Source organism: Mycteria americana, chromosome 1, assembly GCF_035582795.1.
Source record: "Mycteria americana isolate JAX WOST 10 ecotype Jacksonville Zoo and Gardens chromosome 1, USCA_MyAme_1.0, whole genome shotgun sequence".
NCBI lineage: Eukaryota > Metazoa > Chordata > Aves > Ciconiiformes > Ciconiidae > Mycteria > Mycteria americana.
In genome coordinates this window covers 210,680,431-210,693,857 of record NC_134365.1, presented here as the reverse complement: position 1 = coordinate 210,693,857, position 13,427 = coordinate 210,680,431, and the positions used below count along the sequence as shown (strand labels likewise).

Below are 13,427 nucleotides of genomic sequence, written 5' to 3'. Positions count from 1 at the left end.
AGGCAGGTGTAACATGAAAATGAACTTTCGGTGTCAGTATTACTGATAGAAACATTTTAGGCTACTGTCCTCTCATCTTGAATTGATCTAATGCTTATTTGCCATAATAAGACAAATAGGAAATGTTATAATACTGGATTTCCATGCTGTCTATACCATCACAACTTACTGTGGATTTCCGTAATAGCTTTCTTCAATACTCAGTGTAGAGCTTTAGCTGATGGTGTGTGGATGAATATAGAAAGCCTCGTTTTGATCTCATGCTAAATAATTCAGCAGATTCATTCCCATATGACAATAGTCTTAAAATGGGTGTCACTGCAGTGCAGCTGAACGGCACACTGAAGTTTCACTGTGAGACTGCAAAAAATCAAAAGTAACTAGCCAACTCTTGTTATTAATCTTCACAAGGAAAGCATTTTTTTTTCCAAGTTTGTCACTACTTGGCTTATAACGACTTCCATGTTGAGTTGTCCTGAAACATTTCATAAACCCTCAATTAATGCCAATGTTTTTGTTGACTTTACCATATGCAGGATCAGGCCTGGCATCATCAATGTAATTGGCTAGGCTTTGGAATTGGAATGGCTTAGCATCAGATCTTCAAGCAATGGAAATGAAAATTTGACTAGACAAAGACTCCTCCAAAGTCATATATCAATGCTGAAATTTAAGTTCCTGAAGGAAAATAAGAACTGCCATTGCAGCTGATATGATCAAATTTATTCAGTGAATCAGAATTCCACAGAAGTCAATGGAGCTCTCCCACTGATTTTCATGGGTCCCAAATTTCTCATATTATCTGCAAAAATGTCTAAATAAACAAAATTACTAACAGAAGAGCTTTTGGACCACTTTGAATCCTTAATTAAGGCAGACTAGGGATTGTGCTCATTTTAGGTAGTGTTCATTGTATTGGATGGGCTCTGGATTGATTCCAGGAACAGCTCATGCCCTCAGAGGATTTGACTCTCCCCCAATACAATTAGCATTGTATTTCTACATTTGTTTGCAGTTTTCTACTGTGGTAAAATAATTTTCCCAGATTCCCATTCTGTGAATAAAAACAGTGTTATTTGTCAAGACAGGTGCTATGTTTATTGCACTAAAATATTTTTTTGCTACTATTGGCTATCTCACTATTTTGCCGACAATACTAAATTAGAAAGCAGGATTGACATCTTGGCTTGTACAACTTCAGTTCAGAGAGGCCTTGATAAACTTGGAGTGAGCCAACAGAAACCTTGGGAAGCTCAGCAAGGAGAAAGAACAAGTTCTGCATGTGGAGCAGAAAACTTCCGTGCACTGGTACAGGCTGGGAACTGGCTGGCTGATAAACCACCATGCTGGAAAGGGCCTGGGGGCTACATGAACATCAAGCTGAATGTGAGCTCTCGAAAATAAAGCAAGTCACCTGCCGGGCAACATGAGAAGTACGTCCAGCAGACAGGGAAGTAATTATCCCCCCACTGGTGAAGCAGCACCTGGGATACTGTCTCCAGTTCTCAGCCTCCCAGTTCAAGAAGGATGTTGAGAACGTGGTCCAGTGGAAGGCTACGAAGATGATGAGGGACACAAGCTAAGCAGCACACAAGCTAAGAGGAGACATTGAGGGAAGTGGTCTTGTTTAGTCATGTGAAGAGGAGGTGAAGGCATGATTTAATGAGAGCCAGCAACTACCTGAAGGTATATTATGAAGATGATGGAGCCAGGCTCTCTTTGGATATAACAAGGGATGACAGCCACAAATTACAGGTTGGGAGGTTCAGGGTTGGACATTAGGAAAAAATCCTGCACCGAGAGGGTGGCGCAGCCCTGGGACAGGCTGCCGGAGCTGTTGCAGTGTCTCTGTCCTTGGATATTTTCAACACCTTGGTGCTAGTCCAAGCCAGCACCTAGGTGGGCACCTTGGCTAGTGCTAGCAATGGTGCTCCTCTGAGCGGGAGGGTGGATGAGTGACCCGCAGAGATGCCTTCCAACCAGCGCTGTACGTTGGGGCAGAGGCAGTAAAATACTGGCTATAATCACAGCTGTTGGCATTTGTTATATTTTATGAGTGCTTACCACATGGACAACGGAAGACTGCAAGTGCTTTTATGTACAATTAATAAGTTAACGACCTAGTTACTAACCTAACACCAACCTCACACACAACTCTTCTTTATTTTGGGGGGTAAACAGGCTTGAATCACATTTTTACTGGTATAGAGACAAGTCACAGGGCCTTGACCTATGTGGTATGTAAAAGCTATGCTGCAATCCAAATGATCAGTGAGAATTTATGCCTGGTGTAACTCTGCTGCCTTCAGTAGACCTATATGAGAGGACCTTGGATCTATAGCTGATGGATATGAAAACGCATAGTGTCAGAGCTGGAAGCTCTCCAGTTCTGTACAAACAGTATCTGAACTGTGTGAATCAATGATCTCTTAGTTCACTGAAGAAAAATGACTTGGGAGAAAAGTTTTGAGCCTATCTGATATACGTTTTCACACCAGCTCTGTGAAACAGAGCAGGAAAAAGTATTTTTCTGGTAACCGTAAGGTTTTGTGGTTTTTAAATAGCTGTGAGATTTAAAAATTTTAATGTAAACATACGTGGTTCTAAGAAAGTTTTCAAAGGACAAAAAAAATTCCTCTTCTTTAATTTCTTTTAGTTTTCCAAATTGTTAATCCTTTTAGAGGTGCTTGAAACTGTTGGAGTTTGACAGGAATTCAAACCTACTGTGGCTGCTGTCACTTCTTTTTTTTTTTGCTAAATAAGTGGTTTATTCAAACCTTCCCTCAACTTCACTCTCTAAATTGCAACTGATTTAAAAGAAAATCCCCTGCATCTTCCAAAGTACTTCCCTGCAAGGCCACAGAATACAGCATGTGCACCATAGCTCAGCCGGTGCTTTGCCAGAGTTTAAAACCCCTGACTGTTCCAGGCGTGGACTGGAAGCAGTAAGGGAGAGGGCGGGCGGGCAGCGGGGCAGCAGTCCTGCTCTCTGCCGGGCAAGAGGGCAGGGAGGGGCGAGGCTGCGTCGGCCTCCGTGGCGTGCGCGGCAGGGCTCTCCCCCGCCCGTGGTCCTCCGCCCCACGCTCCCACCTGCGCGATCAGGGTGCAGGTGCCCCGAAGCCCCCTGTGAGCCGTCGCCACGACCCTTCTTGTGCGTGCTGGGGTCTGGGCTCCGGCCAGGGGGGGCCTTCCCGACGGCGGAGACGCAAATTCCCTCTGCAGCCCCGAGGCGGGGATGAGCGACCGAGCGGGCCGGGGAGCAAGGGCTGCCACGGCCTGGAGCTGCTCGCGGCCACCGCAGGGCCCCCCGGGGCTGCCATCACCTGCCGCTGCCCGCGGCCACCTCAGCGAGCCCCGGGCTGCCATCGCCCGCACGCTGCCCGCGGCCACCTCAGCGACTCGCGGGGCTGCCATGGCGGCACCTGCCGCACGGAGGGGAGGGGATGAGGCCCCGGCGCCCCGCCGGCAGCCCGAGGACCGCGCTCCCCCGCGGGCGAAGCGGCGACGGTCCAGCGCGGGCGGGGGAGGGCGGCACCCGGGGGCGGGCCGCGGCGGTGGGCGGGCGGCCGCGGGGCCGGGAGGCGGCGGGGCCGCCGGCCGCCCGGGGAGGGACGGGCGGGCATGGCCGGGAGGGGCGGCAGCACCGGCACCGGCACCTCCCCGCCGCCGGGGCAGGGGGTGGGGGCTGAGAGGCGGCGGCGGCAGCAGCCCCAGCCGCAGCCCCGGCCGCAGCATGCGCTGGCCGGCCCCGGCCACGCGGCTGCCCCGCGGCGGCCGCCGAGGGGAGAGCGGCGGCACCGGGCGGCCTGGATGGAGGCGGCCCCGCGCCGCTGCCCCGCCGGGCGGCCCGGCTGCCCGCGGCGGTGGCGGCGGCGGCTGCGCGGGCGGCGGTGGGCGCTGGCGGCCGGGCTGCTGGGCGCCGCTGCCGCCCTCGCCCTCTACGCCTGCCTGCCGGAGCCGGCGGCGGCCCCGCGGGCCGCGGCGGGAGGCCGGCTGGGCGGCGAGGTGAACGTGCTGCTGTGGTGGGAGCCCTTCGGCCGCCCGCGGCGCATGGCCGACTGCCGGCGGCGCTACAACATCACGGGCTGCCGCCTCAGCGCCGACCGGAGCCGCCTCGGCGAGGCGCAGGCCGTGCTCTTCCACCACCGCGACCTGGCGCTGCACGGCGCCGAGGGGCTGCCCCGCGGGCCCCCGCCGCGGCCCCCGCGGCAGCTCTGGGTGTGGATGAACTTCGAGTCGCCCTCGCACTCGCCCGGCCTGCGGGGCCTGGCCGGCCTCTTCAACTGGACCATGTCCTACCGGCGGGACTCGGACGTCTTCGTGCCCTACGGGTACCTCTACGCCCTGCCGGCGCCCCGGCCCTTCGTCCTGCCCCGCAAGACGCGGCTGGTGGCCTGGGTCATCAGCAACTGGAACGAGGAGCACGCCCGGGTGCGCTACTACCGCCAGCTGAAGGAGCACCTCGCCATCGACGTGTACGGGGCGCGGGGGCTGGCGCTGGCCGAGGGCGGTGTGGTGGAGACCGTCTCAGCCTACAAGTTCTACCTGGCCTTCGAGAACTCCCAGCACACCGACTACATCACTGAGAAGCTCTGGAGAAACGCCTTCGCCGCCAGCGCCGTGCCCGTCGTCCTGGGACCCCGCAGGGCCAACTACGAGCGCTTCATCCCCCCCGACTCCTTCATCCACGTCGACGACTTCCCCAGCCCCCGGCTGCTGGCCACCTACCTGAAATTCCTCGATAAAAACAAACCCAACTACAGGAGGTATTTTGCCTGGAGGAAGAAGTACGAGGTCCACGTCACCTCATTCTGGGACGAGCATTTCTGTAAGGTTTGTGAGGCCGTGAGGGCAGCCGGGAATCAAATCAAGACTGTGCAAAATCTGGCCAGCTGGTTTGAAAGCTGATGTTCCTGGCGGGTGAGGCTTGCCCGGCCAGCCTGTGCCAGCAGTGGACTGTGTCAAGGCGTAGGGAAGGATGGATCTCACAGAGATGGTTAGCTGAGGTAGTACGCAGAAGGCTGTCATCAGTGAGGGAAGCATACAGGTACAGGTAAACGAGCTGTGAAAAGCCTACAAAAGGAAGATTTTTATTAAAGTGCAAAATCATGAAAGTACAAAGAAACATCAGGCAAGATGATTCTTAAAAAGCAAAGTTAAATTTCCAGAAGTCGTACAGATCTGAAACCTTTACAGTTGTGCACAGCTCGACATAAATAACCGATGCCAAGTTCTTCAGCCATACAGCTGAAACCAATTTTGTCAGCTATGACAGCTTCCTGGCCCATGAAACTTTCTTCTGCTTACAGGGGATGCATGATCAGCGCTGGCTTTCTGTACTCCGAAGACAAAACTGAATATTTTTAACAGTGATTATTATGCGTGTGAAAACTATTGCAGACAAATTCTGAGCTGCAAGTGTTGAACGTAAGAATGTAATGATACAGTAGCACTTTTTAGCAACGTTTGAAATTGCAGAAGCCAACTAATAATGCTTTGAGCCAAATAATAATTCCATTTAGGAAAAAGTGTATGGAGGGGACTGGATCCGAGTGGAACAAACAGCTCAGATGATGTAAAGTATTTCTTCCACTGCCTACTGAAACCATAGGCACGTTTATCCTGTATGAAAGTGGAGAAGAACTTTAAGTACAGGAAAAGACAGACTGTAGAAAAAAAGTTGGAACATTTCCACCCTCCCTTTATTCAGGAATTAGAAAATGTTTACAGGAATCTGCATGTTTTTTTCTGCAAAATTACTAGCATATAAGAAAAAGCAGGGAAAGGCTCAGAACTACAGGGTTTTTATTACTATATTGAATATGTATACAGAAAGGCTAACTTATTTCTCTAATATCATTAGACAGTCCTATTGTGTAGCGATTGTTTTGGGTTTTGGCACACGTTTTTAAAAATATTGCTGGGTAACAGACTACTCAGAATGCCGCTTTGCTGTTTGTAAAATAATAATTACCAACACCCCCCCCCCACCTCAAGTCCCAAATCACTGCCTTTCAAAAAGAAAATAACTGTAGAGAATAAGATCTATACTGTTGGTAAAATACAGATTGTGTGAGGAAAGAATATGAAAAGGGAAAGATTTTCTATTTTTCTTTCTTTTGAGGGTTTTTTCCAGCTCAGTTTTTTAATCAATAAATAGGTTCCTAAGATAAAACTTCCTTTTCTCAGTGCCTATCGGGAACACTTACGATAGTTATTCCCTTTCAGACTCTGCCATTTTGCTGGAGTCTTCCTAGTACTGTGTATGGTTACTTTTTGGTTACGTGTAATCTTGCTTGGTGAAATCCAGAAAGAAACTTCAATTGCAGTTATGCATTCTCAGGAAGCTGAGCCCTCCCTGCCCTTTGCAACTATAAGGTTTGGTGGCAAAAAATGGTAACCCATAAGAGTCCTGCACAAATGATTAAGGGATTCGTCTTTAAGGAGCTGGATAATCCATGGAGTTACCCAGAGACTTCACTCGGAATAAAATCATGGGCACAGAACAGGTGGGGAAAGAAGAAAGTCAGTTGCAAATAAAAGAGGGGCATCAGAACGCATGAGTTTACTGGCATCTGTGAGTCATATTTAGGTTAGAAAAGGATTAGATTTGACTTGAGCAGTAAGGGATGTCGGGTAAGTCCTTTTAAGGTTTATGAGCTGGCAGCCTACTGTAATTTTTTTTAAATTAGATGGTCCACATGATCAGGTAAGCATGGAACCAAGGATTATTGGAAAAAATCTAATAATAATGAAGTTCATTAATAATTTGCACAGATTTACCAGATCAGATCTTGCTGGCTGTTATGTTCATTCCCTTCCGGTTTTGTGGAAGAAAAGATGGCTGAAAGTATTTAATGAACCTTTTTATTGTTAATGCCAGAGTTGCTGCAGAAATTTTATTGGGAAAGGAGAGAAAATGGTCAACGCAATGTGGAGTGTAGTAGGGATGGTCCCTAACGCTGCATTTTCACTTGAACAGGTCTTAAGTGATTGTTTAAAGCAAAAGTGTGTTCTTCATGGGATGCTCATCTAGTTCTCTACCAGTGATTACTACTCCCATAAAATTGGTTTTGATAATTTTAAAAATCTAGTTTAAGTATAGCATTAACAGTAATAGCTAAGTGTCAGGGTGATAGAATCTGTCTCACTTTGAACTATCCTTTTTTTCTGTTCAGTTTTTACCATAGTTCATATAAATGTATACAAAAACCTGATCTTAAAAGTGGTGAACTAATATTTAAGATTGCACTACTTTTTATCAAGCTGCTGAAACTAGTGCATTTTTTTCAGTCCTCCTAAATTTTTTAGCGTGTTCTGAAAGTTTCCAGGCACACACAGTTCTGTGTAACCATTAGTAATGCCACGGGCAGAAGATCAGGCTACAGGAGCATGGGAATTTCCAAAGATCACAAGCGATACTTTTTCTCAGCCTCTCTAAGAAAAGCAGTTGAAATCTTTGATGAACTAGAGTTCCATAAAATTTAGAAAAGAGCATGCAAAATTAAAGCATCATGTTTGAATAAGATGTTCACAGTTGTGCTGTATTTGTAAGTTATGCATTGAGTATATTCAAGAATCGTATAATGAAAACTGCAGTCTTGTAATAATTACTGCAGAGCTCTTGCTTTGGGAAAAAGAAGCTTTTTCTAGTTCCATAGTTCTTACGTTAGCATTGCACACTTTTCCCTTTAGATTTGGGAGGAAATTCAACCCTGGTCTACAGCTGCTGAATTCAGTAATACAGCATCTCTATAAATCAGGGTTGGTTTTTGGCTCGTCCGCTCCACAGGCTGATAGTGTACTGTTATAACCTAATGACTGGCTTTTGTAGTTCATTTGGTGGAGCCCAAGTTCAATGGCGAATAAAAAGTTTGAGCAAAGTGGATTGTATATCAGGTACCAGACTCCACAGGGTATTGCAGGTGATGTATATAATCCATCTGTAAAAATTAAGCACATTTATTTCCTATTTTAAATAGAAAAAACTTTTTGAATACATTTTGATAAAGTGTTTTATTCCATGCCTTAAAATACTGGGGTGGAGGGAGACAAATGAAGTTCATTATCTTCTGGTTTTTATAAGGAGAAGAAATAGTATTACTTTTTGATTATGGTGTAAATGGAGTAGAGAATTATGTGATCCTTTAAGTTACATGTTGTATCTCAGGGAATTTTATACTGTAAAGTCTTTTAATCTTCATAGAATGAAGTAACTTTGTATCTATTAATTATTTAGATGGACACTCAATAAAATTAAAGAAAGTAGCACAAAATGACCCTATTTTTTTATTTTGTCTTCTTTCTGTGTTATGAAAGCTGTAGAAAACTGCTTTTTAAAGAGAATTAATTTCTTTTCATGTTTGTGTAATCAATAGAAGTGGCTGGTTGTTCTCAAAGTACCGTCTAAGGTTAGGAATGAAACCTGGTTGTGCCAGGAGAAAAATATTTTCATAGGAGAGGCTGTGCTGAGTTATTTTCCGTATGAAAAGGAGCATTTATTGAAGTTGGATGTCTGTTGGAAAAATGTCATTTCAAAAAAACCCAAAAAACAAACTTTCTCTTGACCTACAGAGAATTTGAATGTGGTTGGATTTTTTTTTTCCCCCTTAAATTTCAGAATTAAATTGAGATTGTGTTTATTTTGATATTCAGCACGTAGTGCTACAGCTACCTTTTTAGCTGCAGCTTTTTTCATGCTCGTTCATCGTTGTCTTCAACTGGGCAACAAAAGACCAAGGGCCCAAAGCTCTTTTACCTAGGCTTCTGTTAACACTGACTGCAGCACAGGTGATTGCTTACCTCTCTCTTTACTCATCTTCTGTTCTGCTTGGTGCATAGTATTGAGAAATTTCAGCATTTCTGAAACTTCCAGCCCAGCCAGGATGGGGTAAGTGCTACAGTCCTCACTTCCCCTTGCCTTGTGTGATTGATGTTGTATCTATCACATTTAACTTCTCTAAGTACAGCTTAAACTGGCTGCTTGTTTATTTGTGCCCGCGAGGGGAAATGTTTTTTTGCTGGTTTTCAAGACATGATTGAACTCTGGGTTGGGGAAACAGGTGGAAATATTTTTCTGCCAAACATTGGGTACCATTTGTTCAAGCTTGTTTGGTGACTCTTAAGAAGTGAGTTATGCCTGATTAAACTCACTTGCACAGCTCTATCCAACGGTCATATGAAATGGTATTTGTTTTAAGAGTGTAAACAGCCCTTTGTAGGGAGCATAGAGCTGACTCAGTCTAAAATCTGTTGACGAGAACACAATGACTTAACATGGATTTAAGTGGTATTTAACTAAAGATAAATCAGGATACAAGTATAAAAGCCTATTTCTAATCAGCAAAAAAAGTAATTATTTGAATAACTCAGGTGTCGCTTGACCAACTCACTTTAACAATTATGATATGTATAATTCTGTATTTTCATCTGTATGGTCAGTTTAAAAACAATACTTGAGGCCAGAGTATCTACGTCTACTCTACATTCTGCAGATGTTTTGCTTTATGATTTTGAGCTAATCACTTAAGCCTAAATTTGACACAGTGGTGGCTATTCCTGAGAGTCTCACCCCAAAGAATATCTGAGAGGAGTAAGACAAAGCCTGTTTTTCAGGAGTGCTTTGAGAGCTGCAAGGATTTGGCACCACTGGCGGTAAGGTGCTCAGTGTGTTCAGGAAGCATCCTGAAGCTATGAACCCCTTTTAATTGGAAAATTTTCTCTTAAGGAGTAAATACTTCTCTAAAGTCCTTCAATGATTTTAGGTCCGTGGAATTATAATTGCATGCGTTTACATTTTGCAAAAAGAGTTAAAATTGGACTTTATTTCAGTAATGCTCAATATTTTAATAATATTCTTTAATAACTATCAAAAGATGGTCCAAATTTTGAAACTTGCATTTCTCTCTATTTATTAAACCATCTTTTGAAGTTAATCAGCCCACGGGTTGGTTGCATGCATTATGGAAGACAATTCTGCATTTGCATCCTCAAATTTGCCACTGGTGTAAAAGATGCTGTAGGTATTTTGGATGATGGGAAGCTCAAGTCCTGGAAGAAACGGAGCACTAGCAATGCCTGAGTTGTGGCATACTATGGCTCTGAGACCCTGATCACAAGAGTGCTTTTGCCTGGAAATTGGCCATGTTGTTTATGAGCAGAAGGCAGAAAGATGGTTGCAAATAGAAAGCGTAGATTATCAGATTGTGAATATATTTTGGTGCATTCGTAATGCTGCCAAATAACTTTGTGCAGTGTTAAAGATGATTGATTTATTTGAAGCAAGCACAACAGGACTACATGAAATACAGCAAAATAATTGTCCTAAAGGCAAAGTTGGATTTAAAATGGAAAATGATACAGAAATAAAAAAGAAAAAACCTGAATGGCTTGCAATTGCAGGAAAGCATGGATATACATTTTAAATATTTAACTGTGAACAAAGATAATGTTCTTGGAAGTGCTGACTGTAGCCCCAATTAAAAACAGAGAACATAGATTCAGAGTCATGCTTGTGCTCATGCTTACATCTGTTTCTGAATAGGAATGGCCTCCTGAGATTAAGGCAGAGCTCTGAATGTTTTTATTTCCCTTCCAGTCCCAAACCTACATTTTGCTTGGCTTAATGCTAATTTCCCTTCTCTGTCTTTCACGCATTGCTCCTCAAATGTGCACAGGCCTGTGGCTGGGATCGCTTCTCACTTTGGCGAGAAGAGCTTCTCACTTTGGAGAAGCAGAGCTAAGAAGAGACAGGTTAATATATGGATGTTTGCTGAGAATTTTGGTCAGATTTTGCAGTAGTCCTGGGATAAATGCAAGTAAGCAGTAGAGGCTGAAGACAAAATAGAGAAGCATGTGTTTTATCCGAGACCCCAGCCTGGAGTGAAACATCTCATCAGATTTTAAGGCTGAGACTTTATGCTGCGAGTTTTCCATTTATTGGTGAAGATTATTTTATCAGGTACCCCTGAAGATTCCCACTGCTATATTATGTCAGAATCATGGAATCATAGAGATGGACTGTGAACACAAAGACTTCATTCAGTATGTCTGTGCTGTGAAAAAATGAGTTAGGTTAGTTAGAGCAGAGTTTGTGCTGGGTTCAGGCTCTGGTAAAACACCATCAGGCATATTAATGAAAAAACACAGGTTCACCACCCTGCCTGTTACAGTAATTGTGGTGAGGAATGTTTTCTGCACTGAACCTTTGGAGAAGAGGTAGAGCCTGCCTGATGCTGAATGATTCTTCCTCGTAATTCAGAGTGGCGTTTTGTTCCATTGTGCTGTCGTTATGTCAAACCTAGATTTTATTCGTAAATATAGATATTATATGTATTCTACCATTTTACAAAAGTACTTTAAAATAATAACAAGAATTAAAAAATACGTTTCACTGGTGTAACTGGGAAAAGGCAAGTTGCTCTTGGATTTATAGCACTGAGCTAAGAACCAGGAGGTTTTTGCTGTAGAAGTTTCCGCTGGACAAGTTATTTGTGAATATAGGGCTGGTCTGAAGCACCGGGTCCTGTCTTCTGCAGACTTCACTTTAGGTCCTCTGGGACTGATCCTCACTTTTGCAGGAGCACATTTGATTTCCAGAGATACTCCAGGCGTACACAGCTGCAGCCAGCTGCTTGCATCCTGGGCTTTATCTGCTTGTTTCTACCTCTGCCCCTGTGTGACAAAAAGAGGGGAGCAAGGCTACCGCCAGCTCCCCTGTCTCTTCTCTTGCAATCTTCTGCCCCTTTTCCGTCCTCGTTCTAGGCGATGCTCTTAGTGCTGGAGGAGGGTGAAGATGGAAATGTCTAGGAGAGCCAGTGTGCATGTGAGCTCAAGAGGGAGCTCGAGTGTGCAGCAGGTTAATGAAGAGAAAGAGGAAGATCTCTCTCCTAATCACGCTTCCCAACATACAACCTTCTTAAACCTTTGGAAGAAAGATGACTGAAGGCAAGGGGAGGCACAGGCTAGTTTCAGTCTTTTTGCACACCTGGAGAATTGCTAGTTTATCTGGGATCATTGTAGGAGAGGAAATGTATCCCCTCTCCTGCCCTCTGTATCCCCTCTCCTGCCCTCTTCCCTCTTGTAAGCTGAGGTCCCCTCTGGTGAAACACAACTGCCCTGTGGAACATGAACCTTCCAAAATGTCACAGAACGCGGTAATCCAACTAAAACCATGGCTACTTGTCAGAAGGGAAGGTGCTTAAGGCTCTGCTTAACTTCAGTAGGAGTTTTCATACTGTGCTCACTGGAACCAGGATTTCGCTCGGCTTGTATCTGCCCTTAGTAACGGATGAAACCAATCATTAAAAATAATGCTTTATCCACAATGTAAAAAGTGAGCATTCTGCTGAGTTCTTGTCAAGTTATTAAAGTAATTTAATCCTGCAAGTTATGACTGTTTTCTTTATTCTTAGCATCGGTACTGAATATTCAATTTTCAGTCAAACACCCATTATATCGTGTAAAACCTGCTAGACGGAGAGGACTAGGGTGGCCATACTCGGCACAGGAAGGTGCAGGCTGCGTATCAGTCGCAAAAGAGAGGAGGCAGTTCACATCAATAAAACCAGGAAAGGAAAGGTTAGCCAGGGCAGGGATGACGGCTGAAATGTTCACTCGGAATTATTCCGAAATTAATACGAAATTAATACCCAATTAATACGAAAAAAACAAAGAGTCTGTTTTGTTTCTTTTGTTTTATTTCTATATTAACCCTAGAGGGAAAGACGCTTCCTGGAACTTCACTGATTCTAGCAGTGCCTCTGTGAGTCACCTCTCCCACAGGAGGTATCTTTCTGCTTTGGAATTGACGAATAACCAGAAATACCAGGTCAAGCTCTGAACTGATGGAAACCAGCATGCCCACCTTTACCTCCTGAGGTGCTTCATTTCATTCTTGGAATATTATGTACCAATTACTTATGTCTTCAGAAAGCCACATTAAAGAAATAACTTTGGGTTTATAAAACAAATAATTCCTTTGGTTTTGGTATTTAGTTTTCCCTTCAGATTCTTTGCCTGAATTTGTAATGTAGTTTGTCATTACAGTTTAGTAATTTCTGTTTCTACTTATTAGAAAGTTGTTAAAGTAGGGAGTAATCCACGGGAGCTGGTGAGTTCTTAGTAAACAATTTTTTTCTGCGCCTGCTGATACAGAGGAGAGGAAATCTGGCGTCCTGCTCAGTCAAGGAGCGAGGAAAAACCATGTTCTTATAGCTCTGCTTCATGGTGGGTTGCAGATCACTGAGAAACAATAGTGGGATATCATTAACAACTGGTTTGTCAGGAGTGGTCCAAAGTCCAATGCCCACCCCAAAACTCTGTCTTCTTACCCCATTCAAGTTGCTGACAAATCCTGCCCAGCCCTTGCAGCAATGTTGTTCAGGGCTTCGGGGACATACCCCGTGCCTGCTCTCTACTGGGTGGCA

The 13,427-nt window shown here is 44.8% G+C and overlaps 1 protein-coding gene across 1 annotated transcript; it reads left to right on the top strand.

Moving 5' to 3' along the window:
- Positions 1-3,632: 3,632 nt before the first annotated feature.
- FUT4 (fucosyltransferase 4) lies at positions 3,633-8,263 on the top strand. The gene has a single exon (XM_075491089.1). It carries the CDS (start codon positions 3,811-3,813, stop codon positions 4,906-4,908), a length of 1,098 nt encoding a protein of 365 aa, XP_075347204.1. The 5' UTR covers positions 3,633-3,810; the 3' UTR covers positions 4,909-8,263.
- Positions 8,264-13,427: the final 5,164 nt, after the last annotated feature.

Coding starts and splice junctions, on each gene's coding strand:
- FUT4 (XM_075491089.1), top strand. CDS start 3,811: ATGGAGGCGGCCCCGCGCCGCTGCCCCGCCGGGCGGCCCGGCTGCCCG.